Consider the following 17,293-nt stretch of genomic DNA (forward strand, 5'->3'; position numbering starts at 1 on the left):
AACAGAGCAATGTGTATTCTGATTGCAGCTCGGTATTTCTGTAGCTAATATGCATTAGGCTGGCCATACAGGGATCAACATTGGGTGGTTCAGCAGGGACCGGCTGAACTTTGATCCATGTATGGCAATTGTGGTTGAACAGAAGACAATCTACCGATCGACTTTTCTTCAACCACTCTGTCGGAAAAAAGGTCCTCATACAGATAAAATGCATATATGGGAGCGGTTTTACTGGCTAAAGAATTTGTATTTCTGTCCATCCTTCTGGGATGTCCTGTCGGCACTCCTGTCTCCTCCTCTTTTTCGGGTGCACCCACAAAAAGCTGCTTTCCATGGGGGCACCCGTGCAGGCTCGCTCCCGAGTCCTGCTGCTGCATCTATTGACACAGACAGCGGGATCGGCCCCGCCCCCTGCTCCCGTGTCACTGGATTTGATTGACAGCAGCGGGAGCTGCTATCAATCTGTCCAATGAGATGAGAGCCAGCAGCTGGAGCTGCTGGGCTCGTGCATTGCACTGGAACAAATGGGCTCAGGTAAGAAAAAGGGGGTGAGGGGGGGCATCTAGGGGGGTAGGGGGGTGCTGTAGCAAGGAAGGTTTTTCACCTTAATGCATAGAATTCATTACAGTAAAAAACTTTGAGACTTTACAACCCCTTTAATATTCCCAGTCCCTGAATAAGGACCTAGTCAAAGACAACACTGACTACAACTAAGGGCTGCAGGTTGGGCACCAGGGCTCCACATTGTCCATCATGTGGAGGAACCGGCGGCCCCCCGAGACGGTCCATTGTGCGTTCTCTCTCACTCTCTGTTTATTTTGTCAGCGCGAGGTTTTCACAAGAGACAAATATTTTTACCGCAGCGAGGAAATGATTTGTTTTCTTGTCTGACCCGGCGCAGGAAAAAAACACCTTGCAAATGTCAGCCACTTGACAAGACAAGGTCTGTCGGGGGCCAATCGGCGGGAGAGAAAGATATTGAGCCGGCCGGGGAGAGTTTTACTTTTGTAAACAGTGACATCATGGCAACGACATCATACTTTACTGCTAAAGCAGAACTCCGAGCTTTAAATAAAAAAATAAAAGAAACAACAACACACACACACGTAGCTTTATGAGCTCTCAACATGAAAGCAGGAAGAGATAGTTTGCTTGTTTGTGAATCGGTGAACTGCATGCAGGAGGAGTTCTGCACATTAAGCCCTGGTTCACACTCAATGCCACTTCAAAGTGGTGCGATGTGGTCTGGCTTAAGAGCGACTTCAATGCAATTTCTATTTCAATGTACTGCGACCTGGCTATGTCCAATAAAAAAATGTACAGTGTGTGACATTTATTTAAAGCAGAGTTCCACCCAAAAGTGGAACTTAGGCTCATCGGCTTCCTCCACCCCTCCGGTGCCACATTTGGGGGGGGGGGGGGAGGTAATGGGTACCTGTTTTTGATAGGTACCCTTCCCCACTTCCGGGAGACAGCGGCGCGGCGCCGTCCCTCGGGAGTTCCGACCCCTTTCTCCTTTACCCACCGCCGAGCCAATGAGAATGCACAGAGCCAGTAGGAAACCAGCTGTGAAGCCGAAAGGCTTCATTGCCAGTTTCCCTTAGACTGAATGACGGCGGCAACCGATCCAAACATCGCCTGGGGTGCTGACATTGCGGGCCCCCTGGACAGGTAAGTGTCCTGATATTAAAAGTCAGCAGCTACAGGATTTATACAGTTTTTGTAGCTGCTGACTTTTTTTTTTTTTCCAGAGCTGGAACACCGCTTTAAGAACGGTCAGATGGTGAAGATGTCATTTGGCGGAAGCCTTTGTCAGGTGCAGAGATTTTTTTTTTTTTTTTGGGTCGGCGGTGCGGCGGGCATCATTATTGATGATGAATTCACTTCAGGGGACATTTTTATTTTTTAATAACAGAATTTTCTAAAAATGTTGTGTTTTTATTTACTATTAACACTTATTTTGTGACTGAGTACAATGTATCCCATACCTCATTCATATTGGGGGGGGGGGGGCGGGGTGTAACCTGGGGGCCCCTTTGTTAAAGCGGGCTTCCAGATTCCAATAGGTCATCCCTAACACCCCCACAACCACCAGACCAGGGTTTTGGTGAAGAGGCCCTTGTCCTCATCAACATGGGGACAAAGTGCTTTTGGGGGGGGGGGGGGTGGCCTCGTATGGTTCAGGAGGGGGGGCACTCGCTCCTCACCACCCCTTTCCTGACCTGCTGAGCTGCATGCTTGGATAAAGGTCCGGTATGGATTTTGGGGGGGGGGGGGGCATCATTTTTTTTTTTTTTTTACATTTTTGCAATGAGGTTCCCCTTCAAAAAATTGATATCAGACCTGAAGAACCTGGTATTGACAGTGAGGCGACACCCACGCTGTTTTTTTCTGAAATTGCCGGAAATTTGTTGGGAAAGGGTTCAAAATAAAGTAAAAAATGGCTCAAAGTTGCGCTGATATGGACACAGGCGCGACTTCGGTGTGATTTACATTACAGTCTATGAGAAATAAATTGTACTGAAGTTGGGAAAAAGAAAATGAAGTGATTTTCAGAACACACAACAAGTCACAGCTATAAAGACAGAGCCAGGTGTGATCGGGGCTAAAGCAGGGGAATTTGATGCTTTTGTTAATATGGGAATGGTTAGGATCTCTTTGGGGTTTTAAGTGCTGCCCTTGTCTCTGCTGGGAAAATTTGGCCTTTATTTGCCTTGGGGACTATTTTGGCATCAGGGGAGAAACTGATGTTTGGGAGGAAATCTTCCAACAAGGAAACCAGAGTCGGGGGAAATCTTCCAATGAGGAAACCAAAGTTGGGGAAAATCGTCCAACGAGGAAACCAGAGTTGGGGAAAATCGTCCAAAGAGGAAAGCAGAGTTGGGGAAAATCGTCCAATGAGGAAACCAAAGTTGGGGAAAATCGTCCAACGAGGAAACCAAAGTTGGGGAAAATCGTCCAACGAGGAAACCAAAGTTGGGGAAAATCGTCCAACGAGGAAACCAAAGTTGGGGAAAATCGTCCAACGAGGAAACCAAAGTTGGGGAAAATCGTCCAACGAGGAAACCAAAGTTGGGGAAGATCGTCCAACGAGGAAACCAAAGTTGGGGAAAATCGTCCAACGAGGAAACCAGAGTTGGGGAAAATCTTCCAACGAGGAAACCAGAGTTGGGGAAAATCTTCCAACGAGGAAACCAGAGTTGGGGAAAATCTTCCAACGAGGAAACCAGAGTTGGGGAAAATCTTCCAACGAGGAAACCAGAGTTGGGGAAAATCTTCCAACGAGGAAACCAGAGTTGGGGAAAATCTTCCAACGAGGAAACCAGAGTTGGGGAAAATCTTCCAACGAGGAAACCAGAGTTGGGGGAAATCTTCCAACGATGAAACCAGTTTTGAGGGAAATCTTCCAACGAGGAAACCAGTTTCGGGAGAAATCTTCCAACGAGGAAACCAGTTTCGGGAGAAATCTTCCAACGAGGAAACCAGTTTCGGGAGAAATCTTCCAACGAGGAAACCAGTTTCGGGAGAAATCTTCCAACGAGGAAACCAGTTTCAGGAGAAATCTTCCAACGAGGAAACCAGTTTTGGGAGAAATCTTCCAACGAGGAAACCAGTTTCGGGAGAAATCTTCCAACGAGGAAACCAGTTTCGGGAGAAATCTTCCAGCGAGGAAACCAGTTTCGGGAGAAATCTTCCAACGAGGAAACAAGTTTCAGGAGAAATCTTCCAACGAGGAAACCAGTTTCGGGAGAAATCTTCCAAACGAGGAAACCAGTTTCGGGAGAAATCTTCCAACGAGGAAACCAGTTTCGGGAGAAATCTTCCAATGAGGAAACCAGTTTTGGGAGAAATCTTCCAACAAGAAAAACAGTTTCGGGAGAAATCTTCCAACGAGGAAACCAATTTTGGGAGAAATCTTCCAACGAGGAAACCTATTGTGGTGCCAACTGTCTAAGAGTGATTTACATTGCTTTGAGGAGTATTCCTCTCACTTTCAGTTACTTCTCAGGAGGTGTGAAAATATTTTGTAAGGACTCTAAAGTCTGCTTCAATCACTGGTTTTGCGACACATAATATATTTAGATACTTTACATACTGTGAACCCCATGAGACTGGTCCAGAACCTCTGTAACCCCTGATGAAGGAGCCCGAACTGTGTGGACTCTCTAAACAAAAAATTGTTACACACTGTATTTTGACTTTAATAATTTGCCTGTATTCTTTCTACAATTACAAAGCAATTAAAAACCAAACTAAACTTTAATGCCCTCGCCAAAACTTTAAAAAGCTTTCTCTGAAATTCCACTTCAAATAATATGAGCTCCGGACTTTCCTGCATGGTATAAGCTTATCAAAATTGTTTTAAATGTTTTCTTTCTTACTTCTTCAAACCGCAAAACAACAGATTCAATTGCTTGTTCAAAAATGATTTGACAGCGACAAAGCCAATCACAGAATACAGCCTGCGCCAGTATCAGGAGGGCTCACAGCGGAACTCAGGCTGGCCCTAGACTCAGGCACAGAACACAGGGCAATAAGGGTAACAGTAACCACTCACCGTTCTGCTCGTCCAGCTCATTCCCGATGTCGTAGCCCATCTGCTTCTGTCGGCCCAGGATGTTGCTGAGAGCATCCAAACCAGCATCTTGTTCTAAACACAAAGAGATGTTTTTTTTTTTTTTCAGATTCACTTTATTTCCGTTTTTTGTTTATATCAAACTTATGGGAGAGACCATTTAGAGGAGGGATGAGGGGTAATTATTATTTACCAGGAAGATTGTGAGGAAAGGATGGCATAAAGAAGTTGCAGACACAAGCTGAAAACAAATTCTCTTATTTTTTTAGTTTACTTTATACATTGTGTTATAAGCGATTTCATGCAGATAATCGCATCAATGCATCACTGCTGGCATACATAGATAGGGCTCTGTCTATAAATTTCGCCTTGAGCTACAGAGCTCTGCCTATAAATTTCAGCTTGAGCTACAGAGCTCTGCCTATAAATTTCAGCTTGAGCTACAGAGCCCAGTCTATAAGTTTCACCTTGAGCTACATGACTCGGTTTCTAAATTTCACCTTGAGCTACAGAGCTCTCTACCTATAAATTTCAGCTTGAGCTACATGGCTCGGTCTCTAAATTTCACCTTAAACTACAAAGCCCAGTCTATAAATTTCACCTTGAGCTACAGAGCTCTACCTATAAATTTCACCTTGAGCTACATGGCTCGGTCTCTAAATTTCAGTTTGAGCTACAGAGCTCTGCCTTTAAATTTCACCTTGATCTACAGAGCTTGGTATATAAATTTCAGCTTGAGCTACAGAGCTCGGTCTATAAATGCATGTGAGACTTACGTATGTGTTTGCTTCTGCATGGGATGGGGGCACTTTACATTTTTTTTATTTTACTTTTTATTTTTACACTGTCCATTTAAATTAATTTGTTTATCACTTTTAGTCCTATTACAAGGAATATATCATCAAAGTGCCCTCATACATCACGTTACCACATTAGAGTATAATTATAGATCAGCTGTGGTCCATGAGAGTGCACCTGTAGACTGGTTGAGCCCATCAAAGTGAACAAACCTCCTGATGATGTCCCAATGACGAAACACGTCAGGCAGGGACACACGTTACGCTATGTTGTTCTCGGATGCCCGCACAGGAGGTTTTTTAATCTGCTTTGAATGCATAGCCTACTATAGAGGCTTTTAATCATTATTATATAGCATGTATATAGTGCCGACAGTTTACGCAGCACTTTACAACTTGAGGGTAAATAGTACAAATACAATACACTTTAATACAGTAGGAATCAGCTCGTTAGAGCTCAAGATCTAAGAGGGATTGTCCAGAGATACAAGAGGTAATAACTGTGGGGAATGGGCTGATGGAGAAAATAAAAGTACAGTTTTTAGGTGGTTACCAGATAGGTTTCTCTGAAGGGATGCATTTTCAGGGATCTTCTGAAAATGGAAAAAGTTGGAGATAGTTGGACAGATTGGGGTAGAGTATTCCAGAGGATGGGAGAGGATCAGGAGAAGTCCTGGAGGGGAGCATGTGAAGAGGTGACAAGGGAGCTAGAGAGCAGGAGGTCCTGAGAGGAACGAAGAGAACGATTTGGTCGGTATTTTGAGACCAGGTTAGTGATGTAGCTGGGTGCCAAGTTATGGATGGCTTTGTAAGTTATGGTAAGTAACTTGAATTGTATTTGTAAACAATTGCAAGTAGGTGGGTATCAAGGCTGATGGCGGCACAATTGCCATATCCCAGCCTATGTTCCAATAACAATGATGGATGTATTTTGGTCTAGATGTTTCACTTTATGTGCAATACTAATAAATGTATATTGCATTTGTAGAAGAATATTTTTTCTCTGATCTTCCCCTGAAGAAGAAATCATCCCAGATTTCGAAACATGTTGGGGTGTCTATATGAACTACGATTAATTTGATCTCCTACTACATGAGACCAACTATATGTTCTAGACCACAAGCATATTTTCTATTTTCTTATGTTTGGCATTGTGTCTATCTTGTTTTACCATTTTTGGTGGGGCTATCCCCCATTCTTTTACCTATGTGTAATTTTGAATAAAAATTGTTGAATTTTTATATACTGTCTACTACTTTACCTACTACTTTGGCTGGCCTATGCCCTAAAAATCCCTGTGGGACTTTTTTGTGCTTTTGGTATGGAATTGAATTCGTAGGTTGAGTGGCAGCCAATGGAGGGATTGGCAAAGAGGGATAGCATGGGGTAAAATGGATGAGCCTGGCAGCAGCATTCATGATGGACTGAAGGGGGAGGAGCTTATTTAAAGGTAAGCCAATGAGAAGAGAGTTGCAGTAATCAAGACGAGAGATGACCAGGGAGTGGATTAGAAGCTTTGTGGTGTTGGTTAGGAAGAGGCGTATTTTGGAAATGTTGCAGAGGTTGATAACAAGGTTAACTAAAACATTTCTTTGCTAGGAGGAGTCCATTCCCTGTTTTTTCTTCCTTGTTATTGCCATTAATACCTCACCCTTTGGAACCTCTGACCACCGTGAGGAGGACATACTGGGAACCAGCGGGAGGATCCATCTTGGTCACAGAGACCACCAAAGCTCTTATTGATTCTCTGGTCATAAGACAAGGAGAGTCAACAACGTCTGGTGAGTGCGGACTTTAACCACTTAAAGCGGAGTTCCACCCAAAAGTGGAACTTCCGCTTTAGGGAGTCCTGACCCCCCGACATGCCACATTTGGCATGTCATTTTTTGGGGGGGGGAGCGGGTACCTAGTTTTGACAGGTACCCGCTCCCACTTCCGCTCGGAGCGCCGCGGCGCCCTGAGCGGAAGTTCTCCTCTCCCCCTCCCTCCCTGCAATCTTCTGGGACACGTCAGAGGTCCCAGAAGATTGCCGGCCAATCACGGCGCGCAGCGCGACTCGCGCATGCGCAGTGGGCACCCGGCTGTGAAGCCGCAAACTGTAACAGCCGGGTGCCCACAGCAGTGATGCCGGCGCCGTGGGAGAGGATCGAGGCTTCCGGCGGCCGCATCGCTGGACCGTTGGACAGGTGAGTAAATGGCTGGAACTCCGCTTTAAGCCCCGGAGGATTTGGCTGCTAAAAGACCAGGGGGGTTTTTGCGATTTTTTACTGCGTGACTTTAACAGACAATTGCGCGGTCGTGCGACGCTGTACCTAAAAGAATTTGACGTCCTTTTTTTCCCACAAACAGAGCTTTCTTTTGGTGGTATTTGATCACCTGTGCGATTTTTTGATCATGCGCTATAAACAAAAAAATAGCGTCAATTTTGCAAAAATAACAATATTTTTTACATTTTTTTATATGAAATTCCCCAAAAAAAATGTAAAAATCTAAATTTTTTAACATTTTCGGCCAATTTGTTTTATGCTACATATGTTTGGTAAAAAAAAAAAATCGCAAAAAGCGTATTTTGATTGGTTTGCGCAAAAGTTATCGCGTTTACTAACAAAGGGAAAGATTTTTGTCATTTTTGGTGTTTTTTTTTTTAACGCGTAATGGTGGCGATCTGCGATTTTTTTTCGGTACTGCGACATTGCGGCGGACAGATCGGACCCTTGACTGACATTTTTGACACTTTTGGGGTTACCAGTGACATTACTGCAGTAATCAGTGCTATACATATGCACTGTTACTGCAAAAATGACACTGGCAGGGAAGGGGTTAACTGTATTGGAGAAGGAGGGGTTAAGTGTGTCCTAGGGGCGTGATTCTAACTGTATAGGGACATGGCTATTGGTGTAAAAACAAAGATCAACGGTCCTACATAGTAGAACCGTCTGATCTTCATTTTTACACCAGGGAGAATGACGGGCGGCTTGTTTACATAAGCCGCTCCGCCTTTCTCCCTTCACCGGAGCGATCGTAGTGTGACACACTGACTTGTCAGTGAACGAGCCGCGGCGGGCGCCCGCCCGCAATTGGCTCTCAAGTCAGTGACAGGCGAGTGACATACCCATACGTTACTCTGCCTGGCCGGGGCTGACCGCCGCAGTATATAGACGTGCGGCGGTCGGCAACTGGTTAACCTTATTGTTCAAATATGGTGTTTCCTCTATCAATAACTCAACACACAGCCACTAATGTCTAAACTGCTGGCAACAAAAGTGAGTACACACCCAAGTCAAAATGTACAACTTGGGCCCAATTTGCCATTTTCCCTCCCTGGTGTCATGTGACTCAGTAGTTTTACAAGGTCTCAGGTGTGAATGGGGAGCAGGTGTGTTAAATTTGGTGTTATCGTTCTCACTCTCTCATACTGGTCACTGGAAGTTCAACATGGCACCTCATGGCAAAGAACTCTCTGAGGGTCTGAAAAAAAGAATTGTTGCTCTACATGAAGATGGCCTAGGTTATAAGAAGATTGCCAAGACCCTGAAACTGAGCTGCAGCACGATGGCCAAGACCATACAGAGGTTCCACTCAGAACAGGCCTTGCCAGGATCAACCAAAGAAGTTGAGTGCACATGCTCAACGTCATAACCAGAGGTTGTCTTTGGGAAATAGACGTATGAGTGCTGCCAGCATTGCTGCAGAGAGTGAAGGGGTGTGGGGGGTCAGCCTGTCAGTGCTCAGACCATACGCTGCACTCTGCATCAAATCGGTCTGCATGGCTGTCATCCCAGAAGGAAGCCTCTTCTAAAGATGATGCACAAGAAAACCCACAAACAGTTTGCTGAAGACAAGCAGACTAAGGACATGGATTACTGGAACCATCTCCTGTTGGCTGATGAGACCAAGATAAACTTATTTGGTTCAGATGGTGTCAAGTGTGTGTGGCGGCAAAAAGGTGAGGAGTACAAAGACAAGTGTGTCTTCCTACAGTCAAGCATGGTGGTGGGAGTGTCATGGTCCGGGGCTGCATGAGTGCTGCCGGCACTGGGGAGCTACAGTTCATTGAGGGAACCATGAATGCCAACATGTACTATGACATACTGAAGCAGAGCATGAGCCCCTCCCTTCAGAGACTGGGCTGCAGGGCAGTATTCCAACATGATATAAACTCCAAACACCTCCAAGACGACCACTGCCTTGCTAAAGAAGCTTGAGGGTAAAGGTGATGGACTGGCCAAGCATGTCTCCTGTCCTAAACCCTATTGAGCATCTGTGGGGCTTCCTCAAATGGAAGGTGGAGGAGCGCAAGGTCTCCAACATCAACCAGCTTAGTGATGAAGTCATGGAGGAGGGGAAGAGGACTTCAGTGGTAACCTGTGAAGCTCTGGTGAACTCCATGCCCAAGAGGGTTAAGGCAGTGCTGGAAAATAATGGTGGCCATGCAAAATATTGACACTTTGGGCCCAATTTGGACATTATCACTTAGGGGTGTACTCACTTTTGCTGCCAGCGGTTTAGACATTAATGGCTGTGTGTTGAGTTATTTTAAGGGGACAGTAAATTTACACTGTTATACAAGCTGTACACTCACTACTTTACATTGTAGCAAAGTCTCATTTCTTCAGTGTTGTCACAAGAAAAGAACTTCAGCTGCTTTTATCTTTATTAGCCTATCCTGAGGGTTTTGACGTCCAGTTTTCACCGAAGGCCACCCCTACTCATGAACTTTTCCCATAATTTGCTCACTTTGAACTGCTCAAATTTTGTGATAAATTCACTTTCCAAAGACTTTCCAAAACCAAGATCCCCAGTTGAAGAAGCCAAGTGCTAATACATACAAATAACGTATAGAACATTGCCAAAGTTCAACTCTTTCCCTGCTAGAATGCGGTTATAAGTAAAAGCTGAGGAATTAAGTAGGTCATCGCTTGTGTCTTCTCGTTTGGTCGTGTTCCTGGACTCCAGACACCGAGAACACAGCCAGGGCCAAGTCTATTAGCAAAGGGCCAGATGTGCCCTAATTACATGGAGTCTTTATATTAAGCCCCCCCCCCCCCCTTTGCTTTTAATCATTCTTTGCTCAACTGGTGAGTTACATGAAAGCAGAGCAGCGATGAGGCTGTAGGAGAGGCCGGGATGTGCCGACTACAAGGGTTGAAGAAAGTTTAAAGGATTAAAAAAAAGAAATGAATAGGCAGGACAGACGTCCAGAATATAAAACATTACTTGGTGGGGTAATTGGACTGAAACGCTGGGGTTTGAAGGATGAACATACTCAAATATTTTAATATAGCAATAATACGGAATCTTGTAGAGGCGCCAACTTTTTTCAGCTTTGAAAACTTTCTCAGAAAACGTTTTGAAATAAATTGGGTGTAATTAGCTTTAATAGTATGAACTTTTGTTCACAGCGAAAATGTTCTGGAATAATGGACAAGCGCTGGTATCTTCCAATGCCTTGGGAGTTTCTACTATCTAAAGGTCTGCCTGACCCTCCTCACCTGGAGGCATCTTCAATTAAATCTAACATAGGTATACAGTGTGCTCATGAATATGATGGGTCTCTGTGATTTCACTGATCTCTAGTGATTGGATAGGCTGTGTTCTCATGAATATGAAGGGTCTCGGTGATTTCACTGATCTCTAGTGATGGATAGGCTGTGTTCTCATGAATATGAAGGGTCTCTGTGATGTCACTGGTCTCTAGTGATTGGATAGGCTGTGTGCTCATGAATATGAAGGGTCTCGGTGATGTCACTGGTCGCTAGTGATCGGATAGGCTGTGTTCTCATGAATATGAAGGGTCTCTGTGATGTCACTGGTCTCTAGTGATGGATAGGCTGTGTTCTCATGAATATGAAGGGTCTCGGTAATGTCACTGGTCTCTAGTGATGGATAGGCTGTGTTCTCATGAATATGAAGGGTCTCGGTGATGTCACTGATCTCTAGTGTTGGATAGGCTGTGTTCTCATGAATATGAAGGGTCTCAGTGATGTCACTGGTCTCTAGTGATCGGATAGGCTGTGTTCTCATGAATATGAAGGGTCTCTGTGATGTCACTGGTCTCTAGTGATGGATAGGCTGTGTTCTCATGAATATGAAGGGTCTCTGTGATGTCACTGGTCTCTAGTGATTGGATAGGCTGTGTTCTCATGAATATGAAGGGTCTCCGTGATGTCACTGATCTCTAGTGTTGGATAGGCTGTGTTCTCATGAATATGAAGGGTCTCGGTGATGTCACTGGTCTCTAGTGATTGGATAGGCTGTGTTCTCATGAATATGAAGGGTCTCAGTGATGTCACTGGTCTCTAGTGATTGGATAGGCTGTGTTCTCATGAATATGAAGGGTCTCGGTGATGTCACTGGTCTCTAATGAAGGAACATGCTGAGTTTGTTAGGAGTATGAAGTGTCTTGGTGATGAAATTTGTCTCATCTGGATGACTAAGCTGAGCAGGACATTTTGATGATGTCACTGGTTCCTAGAAAAGTGAAGTTACCTTCTATCATCCGCTGCTGCTGCTGCTTTAGCTCTCTACTTGATAGATTTCTTGTTTCTTCCGGCTCCTCTATCACCCATGGGTTGGATCTAGAGCTACCTGAGGCACCGCCGCTCATCAGGCTCGATCTGGTAACAGAGGAATGTGAACACCGACATAAGTATGAGCAGGGAAATATAAAAGGGCTTCAAATAAGTGCATTAGAAGTTTGTGTTTAGAATACAAACATGCAACACAACGCATGTACATCCAAAATAACTCAGACGTTTCTGAAGATTGGCAAACTTTCTCTGAAATCAGGGAACAGCACAATGGCCTACAGCATCCCTCAAAATTTCCACTCCCCGGCTCGCATTTGGCGAGTAAAAAAAGATTGAGGGCGAGTGTGGGGCTGCCTCAGAGGGGGAGGGGGGAGAGCGCTGCTGGCAGATGGGGTTAAATGGGAGCCATTCTCTCAGAGATCGGCCAGAGGAAGAGAGGGCAGGAAGAGGAGAGCCGCCGGATCATCACATAGAGCGGGATCCCCCACTGTGACAGCTTTGATTTGAATCACCAGGTGTTCTCGACACTCTCAGTCAAACAAAGTCCATCTCCTGGATCGGTTTCTATGATAGACAGAGCACTGGTCCAATGCCGGGACGTGTGACCTCTATCATAGGAGGTGGGACTTTGTGTGACTGTGAGCACCGGGAACACCGGGTATTTCACATCAAAGCTGTCACAGCGGACGATGCCTGCTCTGTGTGATGACCTGGCCGGCTCTTCTCTTCCTGCCCTCTCTCTTCCCCTGCACTGAAGGGCACTGGTGAGGCTGTATTGATGGGCACTGGTGAGGCTGTATTGATGGGCACTGGTGAGGCTGTATTGATGGGCACTGGTGAGGCTGCATTGATGGGCACTGGTGAGGCTGCATTGATGGGCATTTATGGGCACTGGTGAGGCTGCTTTGATGGGCATTTATGGGCACTGGTGAGGCTGCACTGATGGGCACTGATAGGCTGCATTCATAGCCACTAATAAAGTTAACTACTTCCGGACTGCCCACCGTGCATTTACGGCACTACTTTGGTCCTAAATACCAGAGTTATGGCAGCAGAAAGAATGCCAGGAGATGGGGTGGGGTTTATAATCATGTGACATGATCGGGAGCTTGCCATTAGCTGACTGTTACTGTCCAGGCCCACATGCTGAAAGGCTGCATATCTGCGTGTGGTCAGTGCCAAGAGGTTAAAAAAAAAAAAAAAAAATCTAAAAAAAAAGAAAACAAAACTGTTTAAAAAATTGAAAAAGAAAACCTGATTTCAAATGTTTGTTTAGTTATTATTACATACTGTCTGACAGGGCTGTAGAAGGTCCTTAACCCATCAGCAGGACCGGTATCTGCTCCTTTGTGCAAGGAGGAACAGGATGAGAACTGCCAGAGCCCTACAAAATGACCTCCAGCAGCCACTGGTGTGAATGTCTCCGAGCAAACAATCAACGTCGTCTAGTGGGCCCTGTGCTCACTGCCCGACATCATGGACCTCGATTGGCATTTGCCATTGAACACCAGAATTGGCAGCTCCACCACTGGCACCCTGTGCTTTTCACAGATGAGAGAATGTTCACCCTGAGCCCATGTGACAGACGTGAAAGGGTCTGGAGAAGCCCTGGAAAATGTTATGCTGCCTGTAACGTCATTCAGCATGAATGGTTTGGTGGGGGGTCAGTGATGGTCTGGGGAGGCAAATCCATGGAGGGACGCACAGACCTCTACAGGATAGACAATGGCACCCTGACTGCCATTAGGTATCGGGATGAAATCCTTGGACCCATTGTCAGACCCTACGCTGGTGCAGTGGGTCCTGGGTTCCTCCTGATGCAGGACAATGCCCAGCCTCATGTGATGAGAGAATGCAGCCAATTCCTGGAGGATGAAGGAATTGATACCATTGAATGGCTCCCACACTCACCTGACCTAAATCCAATAGAACGCCTCTGGGACATTATGTTTTGGTCCATCTGATACAACCAGGTTGTTCCTCAGTCTGTTCAGGAGCTCAGTGATGCCCTGGTCCAGACCTGGGAGGAAATACCCCAGGACACCATCCGTCATCCCATTAGGAGTATGCCCCAACGTTGTCAGGCATGCATTAAAGCATGTGGGGGCCGTACACACTACGGAGGACCATTCTGAGGTCCTGCAATGACATTTCAGCAAATCGCCTGCTGCGTCATTTTTTCACTTTTTCTTCCCAACACGTTATCCAGTACATACCAGTATTGATCCGAACACATTACCCAGTCCCTACCAGTATAGATCCTAACACATTACACAGTCCATACCAGTATAGATCCTAACACATTACATAGTCCATACCAGATTGATCCTAACACCTTACCCAGTCCATACCAGTATAGATCCTAACACATTACACAGTCCATACCAGTATAGATCCTAACACATTACCCAGTCCATACCAGTATAGATCCACAGACATTACCCAGTCCATACCAGTATAGATTCTAACACATTACCCAGTCCAAACCAGTATAGATCCCAACATATTACCCAGTCCAAACCAGTATAGATCCCAACACATTACCCAGTCCATACCAGTATAGATCCTAACATTACCCAGTCCATACCAGTATAGATCCTAACACATTACCCAGGCCATACCAGTATAGATCCTAACACATTACCCAGTCCCTACCAGTATAGATCCTAACACATTACCCAGTCCGTACCAGTATAGATCCTAACACATTACCCAGTCCGTACCAGTATAGATCCTAACACATTACCCAGGCCATACCAGTATAGATCCTAACACATTACCCAGTCCATACCAGTATAGATCCTAACACATTCCCCAGTCCATACCAGTATAGAAATCCAGCATGAGATTTTTCCCATTGAGATCTGATGTGTTTTCAAAGCGTTCCTTCAATTTTTTTTAGCCTTGTATAACATTTGTATCATGTGTTTTTTCTGGATTTTTGGTTGATATTCTGTCTCTATCATATAAAATACACCGATGATAAAAATTATACACCCGCCATTTCTATGTAAGTGGGCAAACTTACACAATCTGCAGGGAAAAATCATTATTTTCCCCCACTGTATATCCCATAGTTTGCAGACGCACAAACAAATCAATATACAATTTTATTTTTTTTTTAACCAAAGACATGTAGCAGAATACATATTGGCCTAAATGTATGAAGAATTTTTATTTTATTGGATATGTTTTATAACAGAAAAAACCCCAGTGCTCAAATACCACCAAAATAAAGCTCTATTTGTGTGAAAAAAATGATATAAATTTTATTTGCGTACAGTGTTGCATGACCGCGCAATCGCCATTTAAAGTAGCACAGTGCTGAATAGGAAAAAAAAATGCCCCGGTCATGAAGGGGGTCAAATCTTCTGGAGGTCAGGTGGTTAAATGTCCCCGACTGAGAATTTTTTTAAAGAGATATTTGTACAGAACACCCAAAAAAAAATAGAAAATAAAAGGATTGATGTGGAAGTTAAGTGAAGCGGGATGGTTGGAAGATAAAACAGGCATTCCTGAAAGATCACTTATTGAAAATTACATTTTGGACGTCTTGCTGGGAATAGGATGCGATTTTGAAGCAAGGAAAAAAAAAACAAAGTGTCCGCTAGTAACTACTTTGGGCTACATAGAGTGGAGTAGGGAGCCATCTAGTGGCCAAATAGCCCATAGCAGTTAGAGAGTTACAGTGAGGATTCAGCCAGGTGTGGAGCTGCATTTCCCAGGCGTAGCCACATGCTTAAAATGTAAACCGGAGTTGGATGACATTTAGAAACAACAGCCTTTGTTGAAATAAAATATTTTTCTAACCTCCCCCCCCTGTTTGTTACATTTTAGCACTACTGATCTCTTGCAGCATCTTTTCAACCACTTCCTATCCAGCGATGGCTGCAGGACCACACCTGGGAGACAAGGACAAAGTGTTGTCACCCTCTTTTAGAAAGCGACTGAACAAAGGACCTTCATGGCAGGACAAGGTAAGGTATTATTTTAATGATTTCCAAAAAATCTGCGCTAGTGGAAAATGTGACAAAAACAATCCAATAACCATCAATCCAACGGTAAAATAATTATTGTGATAAAAATATTAAAGTGTAGAAAGTCCATTTGAAGAAGATCCTCATCAGCAACAATGATCTTTAAAGTTCCGATACCAAAATAAATGGGAGCTCCATAGGTGAGACCCCCCCACCTCAGCGAACGGGCGCTTACCGGATCATATGGACCTTCTATTGCTAGAAAAGTCAACCAAGCTTTGGTAGTAACCCTCGATGGGAATCTGTAAACAAACACGCCCTCCTGTGGTCTCAGACATCCATCACTTATCTCCAGGCCAGCCGTATCATGTGCCACGGATCAGGGTGTATAAAGGGAGAACGCTCCAATAGTATAAAAATAGTATAAACTCTGCATTAAAATATTTAGAATCAGTGGCGGCTGGCACCCCCCCCATCCATGCGTCCGGCTCCCTAATCTACATGCGGGGCGCCGGACGCATGGAGTATAATGGGGTTTTTTTTTTTATTTTAACCAAATGATTAGAGCCAGAGGCTCTCACAGGCTAAAAAAAAAAAAAAAGGGTGGGCTCGAAGCGCAGAGCAGTGCACCCCAAGCCCACCCAGTTGTGTGACAATAGCGAATGAAGATTCAATATTGTCACACGGATCCTCCTCCTGGCCAATCAGGAAGCGGGTTTGAGACCCGTTTCCCATAGGCCGAAAGGAGAAGCCCTGCCATTGGGCATGGAGGAGGAGGGAGGAGGCGCAGAAGACAGGGGGAAGGAGCCGAAGCCACCTGTTGCTGCATCCAGGCAGGGTGAGTGAGGGGGGGGTCCTGTCCTGTCTCGGGGGTGGGGGAGGGTTTTGTACAGTGTGCAGCGGCATGGTGTGGTCGGTCCATGAAGCACCAGCCGCCACCTTTTAGATTGCACTTACATGATTCATATGTAAAGAAAAAAAAAAAAAATTGCCTTGTAAAATTGCTTGTAGATCTCACAGGAAAAAAATCCGGAGAAAAAGCAAACTAAAAAAAAATTTTGCCAGGACCAGAGATCCGAGCAAGGAACGAGGTCCTTACTCCTGACTAGGCAGATTAAAACTCACATCCTATGCAGGAAGAGAGAGGGTGAACCCTCCGGGACTGCCCATAGGCGTAGCCAGAACTTTTTTTTCTGACTAGTGTCCTACTCCTGTAGGGGGCAGTATAACCTTACTGATATGCATCAGAGACTGCGTCCGTCAATGAATGATAGAGAAATAATCCTCGCCGGCAAAGAAATAGGAACAATCCACCCGAGTTTCGGGGTCAGTAGGGACGCAGTGATGTCAGCATGTGGCCTCGTCCAACATGTTTTGTTAAAACTAAAGTCTTCAGGGACCCGGATACCCTGA

The 17,293-nt window shown here is 45.0% G+C and overlaps 1 protein-coding gene across 1 annotated transcript in view; it reads right to left on the reverse strand.

Moving 5' to 3' along the window:
• The window catches only part of STX8 (syntaxin 8), a 287,648-nt gene that overhangs the window by 223,711 nt on the left and 46,644 nt on the right, over positions 1 to 17,293 (reverse strand). Inside the window, exons 5-6 of the mRNA XM_082271484.1 lie at positions 11,863 to 11,990; positions 4,559 to 4,651 (exon numbers count right to left, since the gene is read on the reverse strand). Of these exons, the coding sequence (XP_082127610.1) occupies positions 4,559 to 4,651; positions 11,863 to 11,990 (221 nt within the window). The remainder of the gene's footprint in view (positions 1 to 4,558; positions 4,652 to 11,862; positions 11,991 to 17,293) is intronic.

The sequence above is a fragment of the Pelophylax lessonae genome, assembly GCF_965119305.1.
Source record: "Pelophylax lessonae genome assembly, chromosome: 11".
NCBI lineage: Eukaryota > Metazoa > Chordata > Amphibia > Anura > Ranidae > Pelophylax > Pelophylax lessonae.